The sequence below is a fragment of the Eubalaena glacialis genome, chromosome 19 (genome assembly GCF_028564815.1).
Source record: "Eubalaena glacialis isolate mEubGla1 chromosome 19, mEubGla1.1.hap2.+ XY, whole genome shotgun sequence".
Taxonomy (NCBI): domain Eukaryota; kingdom Metazoa; phylum Chordata; class Mammalia; order Artiodactyla; family Balaenidae; genus Eubalaena; species Eubalaena glacialis.
The window spans coordinates 41,674,481-41,688,079 of record NC_083734.1 but is presented as its reverse complement, the minus strand read 5'-3'; the positions used below and the strand labels follow the sequence as shown (position 1 = coordinate 41,688,079).

General features: G+C 59.2%; 2 protein-coding genes across 8 annotated transcripts in view; one reads left to right on the top strand and one right to left on the bottom strand.

Annotated features, from left to right (window-relative positions):
• Nucleotides 1-607: 607 nt before the first annotated feature.
• On the top strand, nt 608-5,017 carry G6PC3 (glucose-6-phosphatase catalytic subunit 3). 2 transcript variants are annotated; one of them, XM_061175330.1, is made up of 6 exons: nt 614-971; nt 2,864-2,970; nt 3,381-3,471; nt 3,669-3,787; nt 3,972-4,113; nt 4,348-5,017. In XM_061175330.1, exons 1-6 carry the CDS (start codon nt 754-756, stop codon nt 4,709-4,711), a joined length of 1,041 nt encoding a protein of 346 aa, XP_061031313.1. In that variant the 5' UTR covers nt 614-753; the 3' UTR covers nt 4,712-5,017. The 2 variants fall into 2 exon arrangements, with proteins under 2 accessions (XP_061031314.1, XP_061031313.1); XM_061175331.1 differs by lacking the exon at nt 3,669-3,787 and having other exon boundaries at nt 608-971; nt 4,348-4,451.
• A 1,992-nt stretch (nt 5,018-7,009) lies between these two features.
• HDAC5 (histone deacetylase 5) overlaps nt 7,010-13,599 on the bottom strand; it is a 34,664-nt gene continuing 28,074 nt past the window's right edge. For all 6 annotated transcript variants that reach the window (XM_061175908.1, XM_061175906.1, XM_061175907.1 and 3 more), the window contains 14 exons: nt 13,050-13,215; nt 12,079-12,212; nt 11,576-11,696; nt 11,058-11,107; nt 10,808-10,915; nt 10,382-10,437; nt 10,157-10,244; nt 9,111-9,230; nt 8,761-8,858; nt 8,470-8,588; nt 7,860-7,993; nt 7,536-7,620; nt 7,227-7,392; nt 7,010-7,135 (listed from right to left, as the gene is read on the bottom strand). In XM_061175908.1, the coding sequence (XP_061031891.1) occupies nt 7,096-7,135; nt 7,227-7,392; nt 7,536-7,620; nt 7,860-7,993; nt 8,470-8,588; nt 8,761-8,858; nt 9,111-9,230; nt 10,157-10,244; nt 10,382-10,437; nt 10,808-10,915; nt 11,058-11,107; nt 11,576-11,696; nt 12,079-12,212; nt 13,050-13,215 (1,485 nt within the window). In that variant the 3' untranslated portion in view covers nt 7,010-7,095. The remainder of the gene's footprint in view (nt 7,136-7,226; nt 7,393-7,535; nt 7,621-7,859; nt 7,994-8,469; nt 8,589-8,760; nt 8,859-9,110; nt 9,231-10,156; nt 10,245-10,381; nt 10,438-10,807; nt 10,916-11,057; nt 11,108-11,575; nt 11,697-12,078; nt 12,213-13,049; nt 13,216-13,599) is intronic.

Genomic DNA, 13,599 nt, shown 5'->3' with positions numbered 1-13,599 from the left:
TTAGACTGTGCTATGCGTAACAACTCTCAAGCCGTTAGGGATGACCCCTCAAAATCAAGAGGATGATCTGTCAGCCTCCAAATCAACAGCAGAGGAATTCAAGCAGGAGAGTCTTGGGCTGGGGCAGAAAGGCGTGTACCGATTAGCCAGCTATGTGTGCAAACATAGGGGCCCGCTTCAGCACCGACCAGGGATGCCTGGCTCCCCGGAGCAGGGGTTGTCCCTAGCCTTCTCTCCAAGAGATCTCGAAATATTTTTGGAGGGTAGCGGTACTGGAGGAGAAAGGTCTGGTCTGGAAGGAATCCTGGCCCGGGATATTACATATCCATCTTCACAGAAGTAAAGGAGGGACCCTGGACGCACCGCCGACCCTCAGGTTAGTCTGTCCCATGACCCGGAACAGCAGCTGGAGCCGCCTCTACGCCCTCTGCCCACGTGCCGGCAATAGCAGCCACGTGGGGCTCTGCGGAAACGCCTTCGAAAAGATTTGTCCCCTGCGCTGCCCAGTAGAGAGGGCGGCCCGGGAAGAGCGCAGGAGGAGGAAACGGTACCGGCAGGAGGCCGGGCTCGCGCGAGCGTGGGGCTGCCGGGGGCGGGGCAGGGAGGCGGGACTTTCCCGGCCACCGCCAGCGGGCGGGGCCTCGGATCCGAAGGGTGGGCTTTGGAGGGCCGTGAGGAGCTGCTTCCTGGTCGCCTGGATTCCTCGGCTTCCGCCTTAGCTCAAACCCTGGCCGGGTCGGCCCCGGGGTCGCCATGGAGTCCACGCTGGGCGCCGGCATCGCGATGGCCGAGGCGCTGCAGAACCAGCTGCCCTGGTTGGAGAACGTGTGGCTCTGGGTCACCTTTCTGGGCGACCCCAAGAGCCTTTTTCTGTTCTACTTCCCCGTGGCCTACTACGCCTCTCGCCGGGTGGGCATCGCGGTGCTCTGGATCAGCCTCATCACCGAGTGGCTCAACCTCGTCTTCAAGTGGTGAGACAGCGAAGCCCTCCGGCGTCCTGGTCCCCCACCCCCAAAGGCCCTGAGCCCTGTGCAGTCCTTGATCTCTCTCGTCAGCTGCCTCAAAGGCCTGGCTTCCCCCCCACCCCCCGACAGTGAACCCATGGCCTTAAGACCTCCCACCCCTACCCCGTGGCCACTGACTTTTCCCCTATGAGCATCTTTGTGCATCTTGGACCTCAGAGTCCCCATCCTAATCATTAAACTAGTGTTTAACGGGCCTGATCAGAGAAATCACCTAAGGGGGCGTATTTAAAATGCAAATACCCCATTCCACCTCAGACAGACTGATTTTGAAACTCCAGGGGAGGGGCTGGGAATCTGTTTTTTAACAGGCATCCGTGGTGACTTAAGTAGCAGAAAGTCCTGCTTCTCAACTCACTCTTTTATTCATTTATTCATTCGTTTATTTGACATAGTTTTTAAGAAGCATGCTTTGTGCCAGGCTTCACACTAGCGGCTAAGGACAGAAAAGGCTTGCAGATTAAGGTGTGGTCCCCCAGACCATGGCCAGCAGCATAAGGAGCATTTGAAAACTTACTAGAAATGCAGAATCTCAGGCCCCAGGCCAGAGCTACTGAATCAGAATCTGCATTTTAGCAAGGACCCCAGGCGATTTGTGTGCACAGTAAATTTCGAAAAGCACTGGGCTAAAGCATTGCCTTCCAGGGAACACTTTCTCTTCTCCCTTTTCCCCTTCATTCACTAGTAGGCTCTGCACACAGACTTAGAAGCCAGGAACCCCAGGCAAGTGGGTGGGGCCCTTGGGGTGTATCTCTTTGTGCCACCTGTTCTCTCTTGGGTGCAGAAGGGAGCTATACTTCCCGCTGGGCGTGCAGCTGCACCTCCCCTCACCCCTCACCACTGTCTCTGTTGCCAGATTGCCAGCCTGGGGGAGGGAAGGGAGGTTCATAGGAGACACTTGAATGGATGGGCTGGAATGACTTGCTGAAAAACAAAATACCTTCCCTTCCGCTCTTCTCAGCCAGGGCTTCATCCCTACTGTAAACGGAAAGCAATTGTCTGATCATTTCCTTCCTACTGAATTGCTCTTTGCTTTGTGCTCTCCTTCCTCAGAGTCTGTATAAGCCTTCCTCTCTAGTCCTGTTCCCCTAAGACCACCCCCTTGGGTAGACACTCTTAATGCCCCCCACATGGCAGAGCCCCTATTCATTTCCGAAGTATGTGTTGAGCATCTGGTGTGTGATCCAGGCTCACTTTTTGGCAGGGAGAGGCAAGTCCCTTCCGTACCTCCCTCCCCAGCACTTGGCTTCCTGCCAGCATCTCTTCTGCTCTCCCACCTTTTCTCTTTCTGGCCACAGCAGCCTCTGCAGTGTGTTTCCCAGGGTCCAGTGAAGCACCTGGCTAAGCCAGTGGATTTTGAACTTTTTTGTCTTCCTTATTCTCTCTCAGCCTCCTTGTCCATTCCCCACTCCCCTTTTCAAACACGAGAGGCTTACCTAAGTAACTCAGGCTGGAATTTGGGAAATGGAGAGAGGGGAAGCAGGAGGGTCAGTGAGGGTCTGGGGAGGGAAGGCGAGGGGCAGGTCCTGGGCTCTCTATAGATGACAAGAGCAGAGCTGGCCCTGCAGCGGGAGGGCTAATAAGAATGGGACTTCTGAGCATCTCAGAGCACACACATGCACACACCACAATCTCTTGCTTCCTTATCACTTTTTTAAAAATAGCATGCTTTCTCCTGTTCCAAGGTAAAAAACCCTGGCAAGGCAATGGCACAGAATTGGACACCCTTTCTGACTCCAGCCTATAAGCCCTCCAGAGTACTCCAGGTGTCCTTCTGCCTCACCCCCCGTTCCCCTGGCTGTGTGTGTGTGTAATGGCATCTTGCATCTGTTCTCTTCTAGGTTTCTGTTTGGAGACAGGCCCTTTTGGTGGGTCCATGAGTCTGGGTACTACAGCCAGGCTCCAGCCCAGGTTCACCAGTTCCCCTCGTCTTGTGAAACTGGTCCAGGTGAGAAGCCTCAAACTTCCCTCTCCCAATGTGGTTAGGGTTCGGTGAGTGTTTGGTAGTACTTTTCAGCTGGGGCAACCTACTCAAAGGCCCAGCCTCTCAGTTACTGGGCCAGAGAACAAAGAAACCCAGGGAAGACCATGTTGAATTATAGGAGAAGAGCACCCGTGCCAGTGTGCCAGCTGCCCACTTTGTATAGAGTAAAGCCAAGAGCCGAGGTCAAGGCAGAAGCCTGAGAGCAGTGGCCTCAGGCGGGGACGAAGAAGGCTTCAGGGCAGAGGGAGCTAAGGGTCAGTGCTGGAGGAAGGCTCTCCCCTCGGCCACGGGGAGGCAGCTGTGTTGAGCAATCACCAGGGGCACCTGGGTTCCACCCGCATCCTCTCACCACAATCTTCTGAATCCCCTGGCAGGCAGCCCTTCCGGACACTGTATGATCACAGGAGCAGCCCTTTGGCCCATAATGACAGCCATCTCTTCCCAAGTGGCCACTCGGACCCACAGGTACACCTTGGCATTGCCCACCAACGGGGGCAGGGGTGATGGTACCCTGGACCCAAAAGACCCAGCAGCAGGGCAGCCTGGGAGCTGGAGTTCTGCAGACCCCGGGGCATCTGGTCAAACTGTGAGGTGCCTGGGTGCTGAGGGAAGCCCAGCTGTGCGTGGACACCTCCTGAACCATTTGCCTCTCTTCTTTTTAGCCGCTGGGTGAGGGTGATACCTAGCTTGGCTTATTGCACCTTCCTGCTGGCGGTCGGCTTGTCCCGGGTCTTCCTCTTGGCACATTTCCCTCACCAGGTGTTGGCTGGCCTAATAACTGGTGAGCAAGTGGGGCAACAGGGTGGACCCAGAGGGTGCCATTGGCAGTGGGAGGACCAGTGTATGATCTTCCCATTGTACAGCCAACCCCAAGGCCCCCCCTTCTCCTGCCAAACTACCCTGCGGCTCGGGGTGGGGGTCATATCCCCAAACTCCTTGAAGCTGCTGTCACCCCACTTCCCTAGGTGCTGTCCTGGGCTGGCTGATGACCCCCCGGGTGCCCACGGAGCGGGAGCTAAGCTTCTACGGGTTGACCTCACTGGCCCTCTTGCTGGGTGCCAGCCTCATCTATTGGACCCTCTTTACACTGGGCCTGGATCTTTCTTGGTAAGTCCTGCTTTGAAGCTTGGGCAAGTTGGGGTCTGTCCTGCCTCACCTGTACCTGGCCTGGTGGGTCTCTGGTTCATTGTAGCTAAAACGGGACACATTAGCTGTTCACAAACATCGAGTCTCCTGGGGTCACGGCAGAACATGGCGGTAGGCCCCAAAGGGGTGGAGAGCCATCAGTCCTCTAGGACCCAGGGGAATCTCTCTCCTGGCAAAGACTCTTGCTCCCCACAGGTCCATCAACCTAGCCTCTAAGTGGTGTGAGCGGCCTGAGTGGGTGCACTTGGACAGCCGGCCCTTTGCCTCTCTGAGCCGCGACTCAGGGGCCGCCCTGGGTCTGGGCATCGCCCTTCACTCCCCCTGCTATGCCCAGGTGCGGCGGGCATACCTGGGACACGGCCAGAAGCTAGCCTGCCTTGTGTTGGCCATGGGGCTGCTGGGCCCCCTGGACTGGCTGGGCTACCCCCCTCAGATCAGCCTTTTCTACATCTTCAATTTCCTCAAGCACACCCTCTGGCCATGCCTGGTCCTGGCCCTCGTGCCCTGGCTGGTGCACACATTCAGTGCCCAGGAAGCACCACCCATCCGCTCTTCCTGACTCTAGGTGCCTCCTACTGCCACTTTCCCTCTCACAAAGCCCACACTCCGTGACCTCCACACTCCGGGGAGGCAGCCCCGTCCCCTTCCAGCCCCCAGCAAGCCCTGCTCATGGTGAATTTTCTACTTCTCCCACCACCTGGTCTCAGCCCCAAAGAAGGGCCTTCTCTCTCCCAGGAAGGCTGGTCCTCCTCCTGCCTTCCCTCCCAAGTCCCCAAAGGGCAAAGGCAACAGCGAGACCAGTGGGTTCCTGTAACACTGTGAGGGGCTCAGAGCAGCCCCAATAAAGCCCTTCCACACCTCTGGACTCCTCTCTTGACTCTGCACATCTCCACTGGACTTGCCTGTGTGGCTGCAGGTGGAACCCTTGCCAGGCCACCTGTTCTGCACCCGCTTCAACCCTGTGCCCTCAGAGACTGAGAGTCAGAAGGAACAGGGAGACCTTCAGCCCTGGGCCCCATCCCCACCATCACCATGTAGGCCACACAGAGGTCCCAGGAGATGCTGTGGCTACGTTCAGTGAAACCTTGTTCTTAACCCACAGGACCGAGATCCCACTCCCTCCCACCCCAGCCTCTTGTTTCCTAAATTGGCTAGTCCAGGGGCTGGAGAAAAGAAGAGTAGTTTTTTTTGGCCAGGAGGGGGAATGAGACCCTCAACTCCATTTGAGAGCCCAGAGAACAGAGACATTGGCCCCAGAAAGCACTGTCAGAAACAAGTTTATTTACACAAGGACACACAGTGTAACAGGTTACAAAATACTTAACTGAAATCCATGTCCAAGGAGACAAAGCAAGGAGTGGGTTTACATGAGAACCAGACCGGCCGTGGGGAGAGGGAGGGTAAGCGGCCCGGAGCTGGGGCTCAGCATGGGGAGGCCTGGTACACTGGGCCCAGCCCCATCCCCATCCCCCAGGAGGATCTAGAACACACTAACAACACACAAGACACAAGCGCACAATGAACCAATGGTGGTGGGACTCCTGCCCCTCCCCTGGCTCCCTCAACCCTGCTCAGGCCCCCATTAGGATAATAAATATGTAAACAGATTGGTGGAGCCCTGGGGACGGGAGGAAAGAAAGTGTATGCGGTGTTGGGGAGAAGGAGGGAGGAAGACTCAGCCCCCTAGGAGCTGCTTCCCATCTTTGGTTTCCCACAGGCTGGAGAGCATTCGCTAGAAGCCTTGTGGGCTCCTAGCCCTGGAAACAAGAAGGCTAGCCTAGCCCTGGAAACAAGAAGGCTAGCAGGGCTTCTGGGAAAGAGAAAGGGCAGTGCCCAGCCCCATCCTGGTCTTCGTTCCCTTGGGCTGGTGGCCCACAAAGGAAGCCCAGGAGAGAGGGAAGCTACAGCTGAGGGCAGACTCCTGGGTTCTGGCCCTGCCCCTTCTAGAACTCCCACTCACCATCCCCAGGCTTCAAAGCCAAAGGCCCCAGGAGAGAGGTGGGCCACTGACCCTTCTGCTTGCAGCATGCTGGATGGCTGGGGAAATCTGGTCCTGAACAGCAGGGGGGCTCTCACCAGCCTGGAGCCCCCCTGCAGGGACCACCTTCTCCCCGCTCCCCAGACTGTGCCAGCAGAGGGGCAGGGAGGCCGACAGAGTAAGATGGAGAGCAGGCCTGGTTCTGCGGCTCCTCTTGGCCCCTCAGAACCCAGGAGTGCAGCTCCAAACCTCCCCACACGCGTTCACCCTCTCCAGCTCCTGAGAAGGGGAAACAGGCCCTGAGGAGGGTAAGGCAAAACAGCCCTGCCCACAGACCTCAGGCCCACGTCCTAGAGCACAAAGCTTCCCTTCGGTGCTGAGGCTAGGAGAAAGGAGGAGGAGAGAGGGGTCTGTGTGGAGATGGTGAGGACACTGGGGGAAAAGAGTGAGAATCGCAGGGCGGGCGCCCACCTCCCCTTCACTCTACATCTTAAGACTGTAGAGGGACCCTCCGGATCCTCCCCTGGGGCTGGAGAGGGGAGGAGGGTGAAATTAAGGCATTTCCCCCTAAGTCAGCTGAAGCCAAGGCACCAAACTTACTGTTCCCTCCTCACTCAGGGGGACCCCAGAACCCGAAGGTGCTATCTGGGCCCCAGGCCCACCTTGAGCTGGCCCAAGCTCCAAGGGAGACAAAGACAGAATGCAGGAAGTGGGTGTGGGATACAACGTGAGGGAAGGGCTGGAAAGGGTACCCCTCGCCCTACAGAGGGCGCAAACTTCTAGAGCTGAGACATGGGCCACGGGGGGGGGGGAAAGCGGGGGCCTGAGGCAGCTTAGAGGAGCAGGAGGGGCGAGGCTGAGAGACCCACACGGCACACGTTGTTGAATGTGTGACTTTTTGTTTTTTAATAGAAAAAATAAACAAAATCACAATGATGAAGCCCAGAGGGATGGGGGCCAGGGCGTCACAGGGCAGGCTCCTGCTCCATGGGCTCCTCTGCCGGCCTGTGGGCACAAGCACAGGGAAGGGCACTGAAGCAATGTGGGATGGGGGGGACCACTCTGGGCAAGGGCAGGGAGGTGGGGGGCACCTCACCTGGGGCTGTGCTCCCGGCCTGCAGCAGCCTGGGCCTGCTCGGCCCCCACCGACAGCAAGGCCATGGCGCTCACAGTCTCAGCCTCCTCTGTCTCACCTGCCTGGGCCTCCCGCAGGGAACGGCCTAGACCAGCAGCGAACCTCTGCACACAGCTCCAGTGTTTGCCTGTGGATGAGGGATGGGCCGGGGGTCAGGGAGAGCCAGAAACCCCCAAACGTACGGACACCCCCAGCCCTAGCCCTGGCATCACACAAGCTCCGCCCCCTTGGCAAGCTGGGCCCTGAGTCCCTCTGCCTGTGCCCACGCACTCTGGATCTCGATGACTTTCTCTAGCGTGGCCACTGCGTTGACGTTGGGCTTTTGTTGCAAGACTGCCTCGTCCAAGGGCTGCAGCTGGCAGGGGAAAGAAGAGAAGGCTTAGAGTGGCTGCCCCTCTAACCACCCCGCCATTCAGCCCCATGACAGGGGCAAGCATAGCCTTTCTGGGGAAACCTCTATTTAGAAAGCCTTCCCTGGCCACCACCTGTCCTCAGGAATCAGGAAAACCTCCCCAAGGGGGGACCCTCCCTCGCTGGCCCCTTACCCCCTGGCCTACTGGCCCACCTCCCCCAGTCCCGCTGTGCACCCCTCACCTCCACGCTGAGCAGAGCGGAGACACAGGCCTCAGAGGCATCACAGATGGCGGTCAAGTCATGGCCTCCCTCGAGGGCCAGCACCACCCGGCCCCCTGCCAGCGTCATCAGCTGCCTGGTCAAGTGGCCAAAACCTTTACGGACGGGTGAAGGGAGGAAAAGGAAACAGTTAAAGAAAAAACTCAATTCAAGAGAAAGTAAGAAAGGAGAGAAAAAGAAACACACAAGATGGGACAAACAGCACAAAAGAAAATGGTGGACTTAAACCCAAATAGATATCCATAATAAAATTCAACGTCAATGGACTAAATGCTCCATAAAAGACAAAACGTAAGAGGCTAAAAAGATCCAATTACATGTCTCCTAAGGAGCACCATGAAAAACCACCACTGAAACATGAGGGATCAGCGAGCTCCATCCCTACAACTCCTGGAGGAGACACTCCCCCCCACCTGCTTGCCCCTCAAGGCCAGGGTTGGCAGAGGGAGAGTGGGAGGATGCTGCCAGGATGATTCCAAGTCTTAGACCTGCCTTCAACCCTCCTCCCAACCTCCCACTCGACCCCATCTTCACTGCTCCATAGCCTCCCTCGATCCCCCCACAGGCTCACATCTGGCGGTCACAGAGTAGCCACCCAGCGGAGACAGGTGTCCCTCAACAGCATCAAACCCGGCGGAGACCAGGACCACGTCAGGTGAGAACTCGTGGGCAATGGGCATCACCACTGTCCTGCAAAGGGAGGGCCCAAGCTGACCCTGGCAGGTGGCTCGGCCAGGCCTCACCCGGCTCTGCCCCCGACAGAGCCGACCCCCTCCACCCACGCGGAACTGAGTGCCTTCTGCCCCACCCACGGCAGGGCCCGGGGGTTCCCACCCCTCCCTCGGCTCTTCTCAGTCCCCACCTGAAGGCCGTTAGGTACTCCACGTCTCCGATGGGGGGATCCACACCTCCCGTCCATGCCACGTTCACATTGTACCCCACGCCCGGCCCTCCGCCAACCTGGCAGCATGGTGGGGGAGGGGTTACTCTCACTGCCTGGGGATCCCAGACGTTGCCCCGCCCTCAGCCCTGCCTCCAGCCCTCACTCCACTGACCTCTGTTCTGCATGGAGGGGCAGTTGGCTGGCGTGGTCCTCCCACTAGGAGCCCAGACTCCCCAGGTACCAGCACCACCACGGGCCTCCATGGCTCCCTGCCAGGTCCCATTCTGCTATCTCCCCGAGGGCCCCACGTTTGAGCCCAGGAGCTGTACCTCTTCAGGAGCCCCAGAGCCCGGAAAGAAGTTCCCATTGTCATAGCGATGCAGGGAGATGTAGAGCACGGAGGGGTCGTTGTAGAATGCTTGCTGGGTGCCATTGCCGTGGTGAATGTCCTAGTGGGAAGGGGTGGAAGCATCAGGGAAAAGGCCCAGGCTCTGACCCAAAGGTCAAAATTCCACTTGGCCCACCCCGACCCTGTGGTGGACTCTGGGGGTGCAGCCCACCACTAGCTACAGGGCATCTGTGTTCCGTTCGCCACGGAATCGCCCCACGCTTTTCTAACCAGGGTCTGTGGGCCGGGACATGGCACTGCACAGAGGAGACACAAAGCCAGGGGACGAATGTGGTGGATCTCCCTGCGAGCCCACTCTGCTCAGCAGTGTGGAGGGCAACAGCACGGCTAGTCAGGAATTGAAAGCAAACAGATGCATTGAAGAAGAACCCAACATTATGAACTTTGAAGCCCAAGCTGGGCTTTGAAGAGATTAGATCCCTCCTTGCTGAGGCTTGCTCCTCACAGGGAGCGAGCGGTAAGGGCCTTTGCCTCTGCTGTGAGAGGCAGGGGCGGAGAAGCACAGCGTGGCAGCAGGAGCAGGAATGCCGGGGCCGACAGGCCTGATCTGAAACCCAGTACCAACATCCCAAGCTAAGTAACCTTGGTTGGGTAAGTCCCCCAACAGCCCAGTGTCTCCGTTTATCGAAATGGACATCCTACTACTTAGGAAGCCAGGCGGCCATGAAGCAGCACCACGTGTCTGGCACACGGTCAGCCCCCAGTCAAGAGGGGCTCTAGCAACGGCAGGAGCTGTCTCTACCACTCAAGGCAGAAAATCTCCTCGGCTGCTCAAGGCTGTGGGCTGGGGGCCAAGGTGGACCAGGGGCTAAAAGCACTTCAAGTCTCCACTAGTGAGGAGGGGGCCCCATGGGACTGTGAGGGCTGGGCTAACAGCCCCAGCACGCGGCACCTGAGGAAGAGGGCGTGGGGTTGGGGTGGAGGCTTCCTGAAGGCTGACCCTGGTCCCACCAGCCCACTGCCTACCCAGTCCACGATGAGAACCTTGCCCACACTCAGCTTCTGCTGCAGGAGTTTGGTTGTGATGGCTACAGAGTTGAAGAAGCAGAATCCCCTGGGGGGGTGAGCGGAGAAGAGGGCAGGTCGTCAGCCTTAGTGGATGTTTGCTCACAGATACACGCGCATCAGCTCTGCTGAGAGGGAGATGGTGTGAGGGCAGTGGGTCTGGGGCAGGGCTGCGGTGGCACTCACATAGCTGTGGATTCCTCCGCGTGGTGTCCCGGGGGCCGGATGATGGCAAAACCATTCTGGAGAGGTACAGACGGAGGGACAGAAACAAGAGGCAGACAGGCGGGCAAGGTGGCCACGAAGTAGGTAGACACAGAAGGAGAGAAGCATAAGCCAGGATGAGAACATAAGTCATAAGCATCAATCCCACAACCTTTAGGAATGCCAGCCGAGGGCCACATGAGACCCATGAGAGCACAGACATTAGTGCCTCTTGGTCATTCCCTCTTCACCCCTCACCCCCGAGCTGGCCTGGAGCTGGCACCTCCTCCCCACGCCTGCACCTGAGAGTTGAGATTACAGAGGATGGTGCCTTAGTGACAGGAAAGCCACGGCTGCCCCCATCCCCCACTCCTGAGGCAACAGGACCAAGGCCCCACACACACTCACCTTGAGCTCCCCCGTCGCCACCTTGAAAGCCAGCTCCACCAGGCAGCCCACCGCCATGCGCACGGCACTGGAGGAGTGCATCTCATTCCACACGGTGTCGCTGTCCACCTGCGGGGGCAGGAGAGCAGGCTTCAGCGTGCCCCCTGCAGGGGGAGGGCGAGAATGGGGGTGCAGCTGTGGTGGGCAGGAAGGGAGGGGCTGGAGCTGGGAGCACCACCCACCCATCCCCACTGGCAGGTGCCCTACTCACCCCGATGCCCCCACAAGGCAGCATGGCGTACATCTTCTGGCTGATGGGGCCTGCAGGGAAGAGGGACAGAGCTACTCTGGAAGTTGCCTCAACTGCCAGAGCCGCAGGTTGGGGTGTGCAGAGGGCAGGAAGCTCAATCACAGAAAAAGAAGGCCAGGCCCCAGCACATGACAGGCCTCTGCAGCCCATGCCAGCTGGGAGATGTCTGTCCCCCGTCCTGGGTGGGGCATCCTACCTCTGGGGCAAATGGCAGGGAGAAAAAGGGGCCTGACAGGTTAGGGAGAAGGGCAAAGCCCATCACCAGGCCTGACCTGTCACCTCCTATCCTCCTGCACACATCCCACCAGCATGTTGTAGTCTGTGTGAATGGCGCCCTCTGGAGGCATGCAATGTAGCAACTGCGCCCATGGGAACCCACCTGCCCACCCTAGTGGTGGTCTTCCTGACAGCCCCCGTCCTGCTGGGGCAGAAGACCTGGCCTGGCCCACGCCACCCCCGCCATCGGCCGGCCAGCTTACCGAGCAGCTTCTTGCTGTCCAGCTTCTGTCGGTTGAGGGGGCTGGTCCCATAGAGCAGGGTGTGGTATTCGGAGTGCACAGTCTGGATCTCGTCCAGCGTGGCTTTGCGACCCCGGATCCGCTGCCAGGGGAGAGCAGGAAGAGAGGCCGGTGAGAGGGATGGCACCGCAGGCCCAGCTCCCCCGAGGCCCAGCCCCTCTCTCTGCCCCACAGCCTGGGGCACATGGAGCCACTTTCTAGCCTCGGGAGATCCAAAGGTTGTTGAGAAAGAATGCCCCGCTCCCCCAGGGACCCCAGTCCAGGACCCTCCCCCACTCAGCTGGGGACCATGGGGGAACCAGGCTACAAGGGATGGAACTGGGAGGTGCCTGGGGGGCCTGGCCGTGAAGTCAGGGGTTGAAGAAAGAATGAGGAAGAGACCCAGACAGAGGCTTCCCCGATAGGGGAAACACAAAGGCTTTCGCTGGGTTTGAGGTGGAGGCTGGAAGGAGCGGCTCCCTTACCTCACACTTGCTGAGCAGACCTGTCTCCTGCAGCCGAGACCAGATGCTCTGGATCCGGCCAGCGTGCTCGGGGTGCACGTGTGTGTTGCCGCACATGCACTGGTGCTTCAGCATGAACGTGTCGTAGACCACACCTGGGCCAGAGACACACCTGTCAGCCAGCACTGCTCTGGGCTGTGTGACAGCCTGGCCCCCGCCATCCTCAGCAGAGCTCACTGAGCTTTTCCCGAGCCCACCCTGGTCCCAGCCCCTCCTCACAGCCCCCCCAGCTGCCCTCCCACACACCTGCCCCTCTTCTTTTCATGAAATCCCTTTCCCCCACCACCGCCTGTCAAAAGCCCCCCTGCTCCTCAAGCCTCCACCAGGCCGCCCTTGACACCCCCATCGGTTTTGACCTCATGGCACATCCTCCTTTCCCCCTCCTGTCACAGCCCCTGTGTGCTGCCCCTCTACCCCCCGACACACCCCACTGGTGAGTCGGGACCGTCCTCAAGCATCTGTGCCCCCTCAGAGCCCAGCACAGGGCAGTTTCACATGGAAGAGCCTTCTGGAATGGACTGAGGCCTCACATTTAACCTCACAGGGCAGAGAGGGAGCTAGAAGAGCAGGACCAAACTGAGACAGTGGGCTCCCTCCACCTAGGCCTCCAGGGTTGTGTGGCGAGGGCGCAAAACTGGTGGTCCCTCAGCAGTGGTGGGGTGGGCCCCTGAAAGAAGACGCTGCCTCAGCGGGTAGGGACACTCACCACCCTCCCACTGAGGCAGAGGCTGCCACCACTACCACAGGTGGCTATGGCGCAGAGGGAGGGAGCCAAGGCCTGTTTTCCCTCCCTTCAGGATGCTCTGAGGGGCCCTGGCCATCTCTCCAGGGCAAGGGCTATAACTTATCTCTTCACGATGCCCAAGGCTGGATGCCATGCACAGGCCCCCGGGACACGATGTGAGGACAGCTCGTGCGGGCGCGGGGCTCACCTGTGGTGAAGAGGTGCTTGGTGGGCTGGTCCGGGGGGCTCTTCATGCCCCCAGGGGCAGCAGGTGAGGACTGGGTGCGGCCCAGGGCCTGGTGAGGCACAGTGGCCAGGCTGAGGGGCGCCTGGTACACCTGCAGTGGCTGCAGCTGCTGAGCATCTGCAAACACCTGGGAAGGAGGAGAGTGGGAGGGAGCCTGGGTGAGGCTTAGTCTGAAATGGAAGTGAGGACAGGTGGCCTCCCAGGGGGTGGAGGGCCTGAATCCAGCCCTTCTCTTCTGTATCGCCTCCTCCCCCCACCCTCCTCCCTCCAGGGACAGGAGACACTCCAGCCTTAGCCATCTTCATCTCCATCTCCGAGGAGATGGGGAGAGATTGGGGGGGGGGGGGGACGTGATGAGTCATGCTACCGGAGTAGCATTGAGGTAAGAGGCTGGGAGGGACGGGGGGGGTGTGAGAGGGGGTGGGATGAGTCAGGCCCGGAGGGCTCAGCTGTGTCCGCAATGAATGGAGTGCGTGCTAGGCACCAGGGCAGACTGTAGTAACAGCGGGGG

What these genes read in the sequence shown, in the direction of transcription:
- G6PC3 (XM_061175330.1), top strand. Translation starts at nt 754, where the DNA reads ATGGAGTCCACGCTGGGCGCCGGCATCGCGATGGCCGAGGCGCTGCAG. An exon ending in CTCAACCTCGTCTTCAAGTG is followed by an intron (nt 972 to 2,863) that starts GTGAGACAGCGA and finishes GTTCTCTTCTAG; the next exon opens with GTTTCTGTTTGGAGACAGGC. An exon ending in CTGGGCCTGGATCTTTCTTG is followed by an intron (nt 4,114 to 4,347) that starts GTAAGTCCTGCT and finishes TGCTCCCCACAG; the next exon opens with GTCCATCAACCTAGCCTCTA.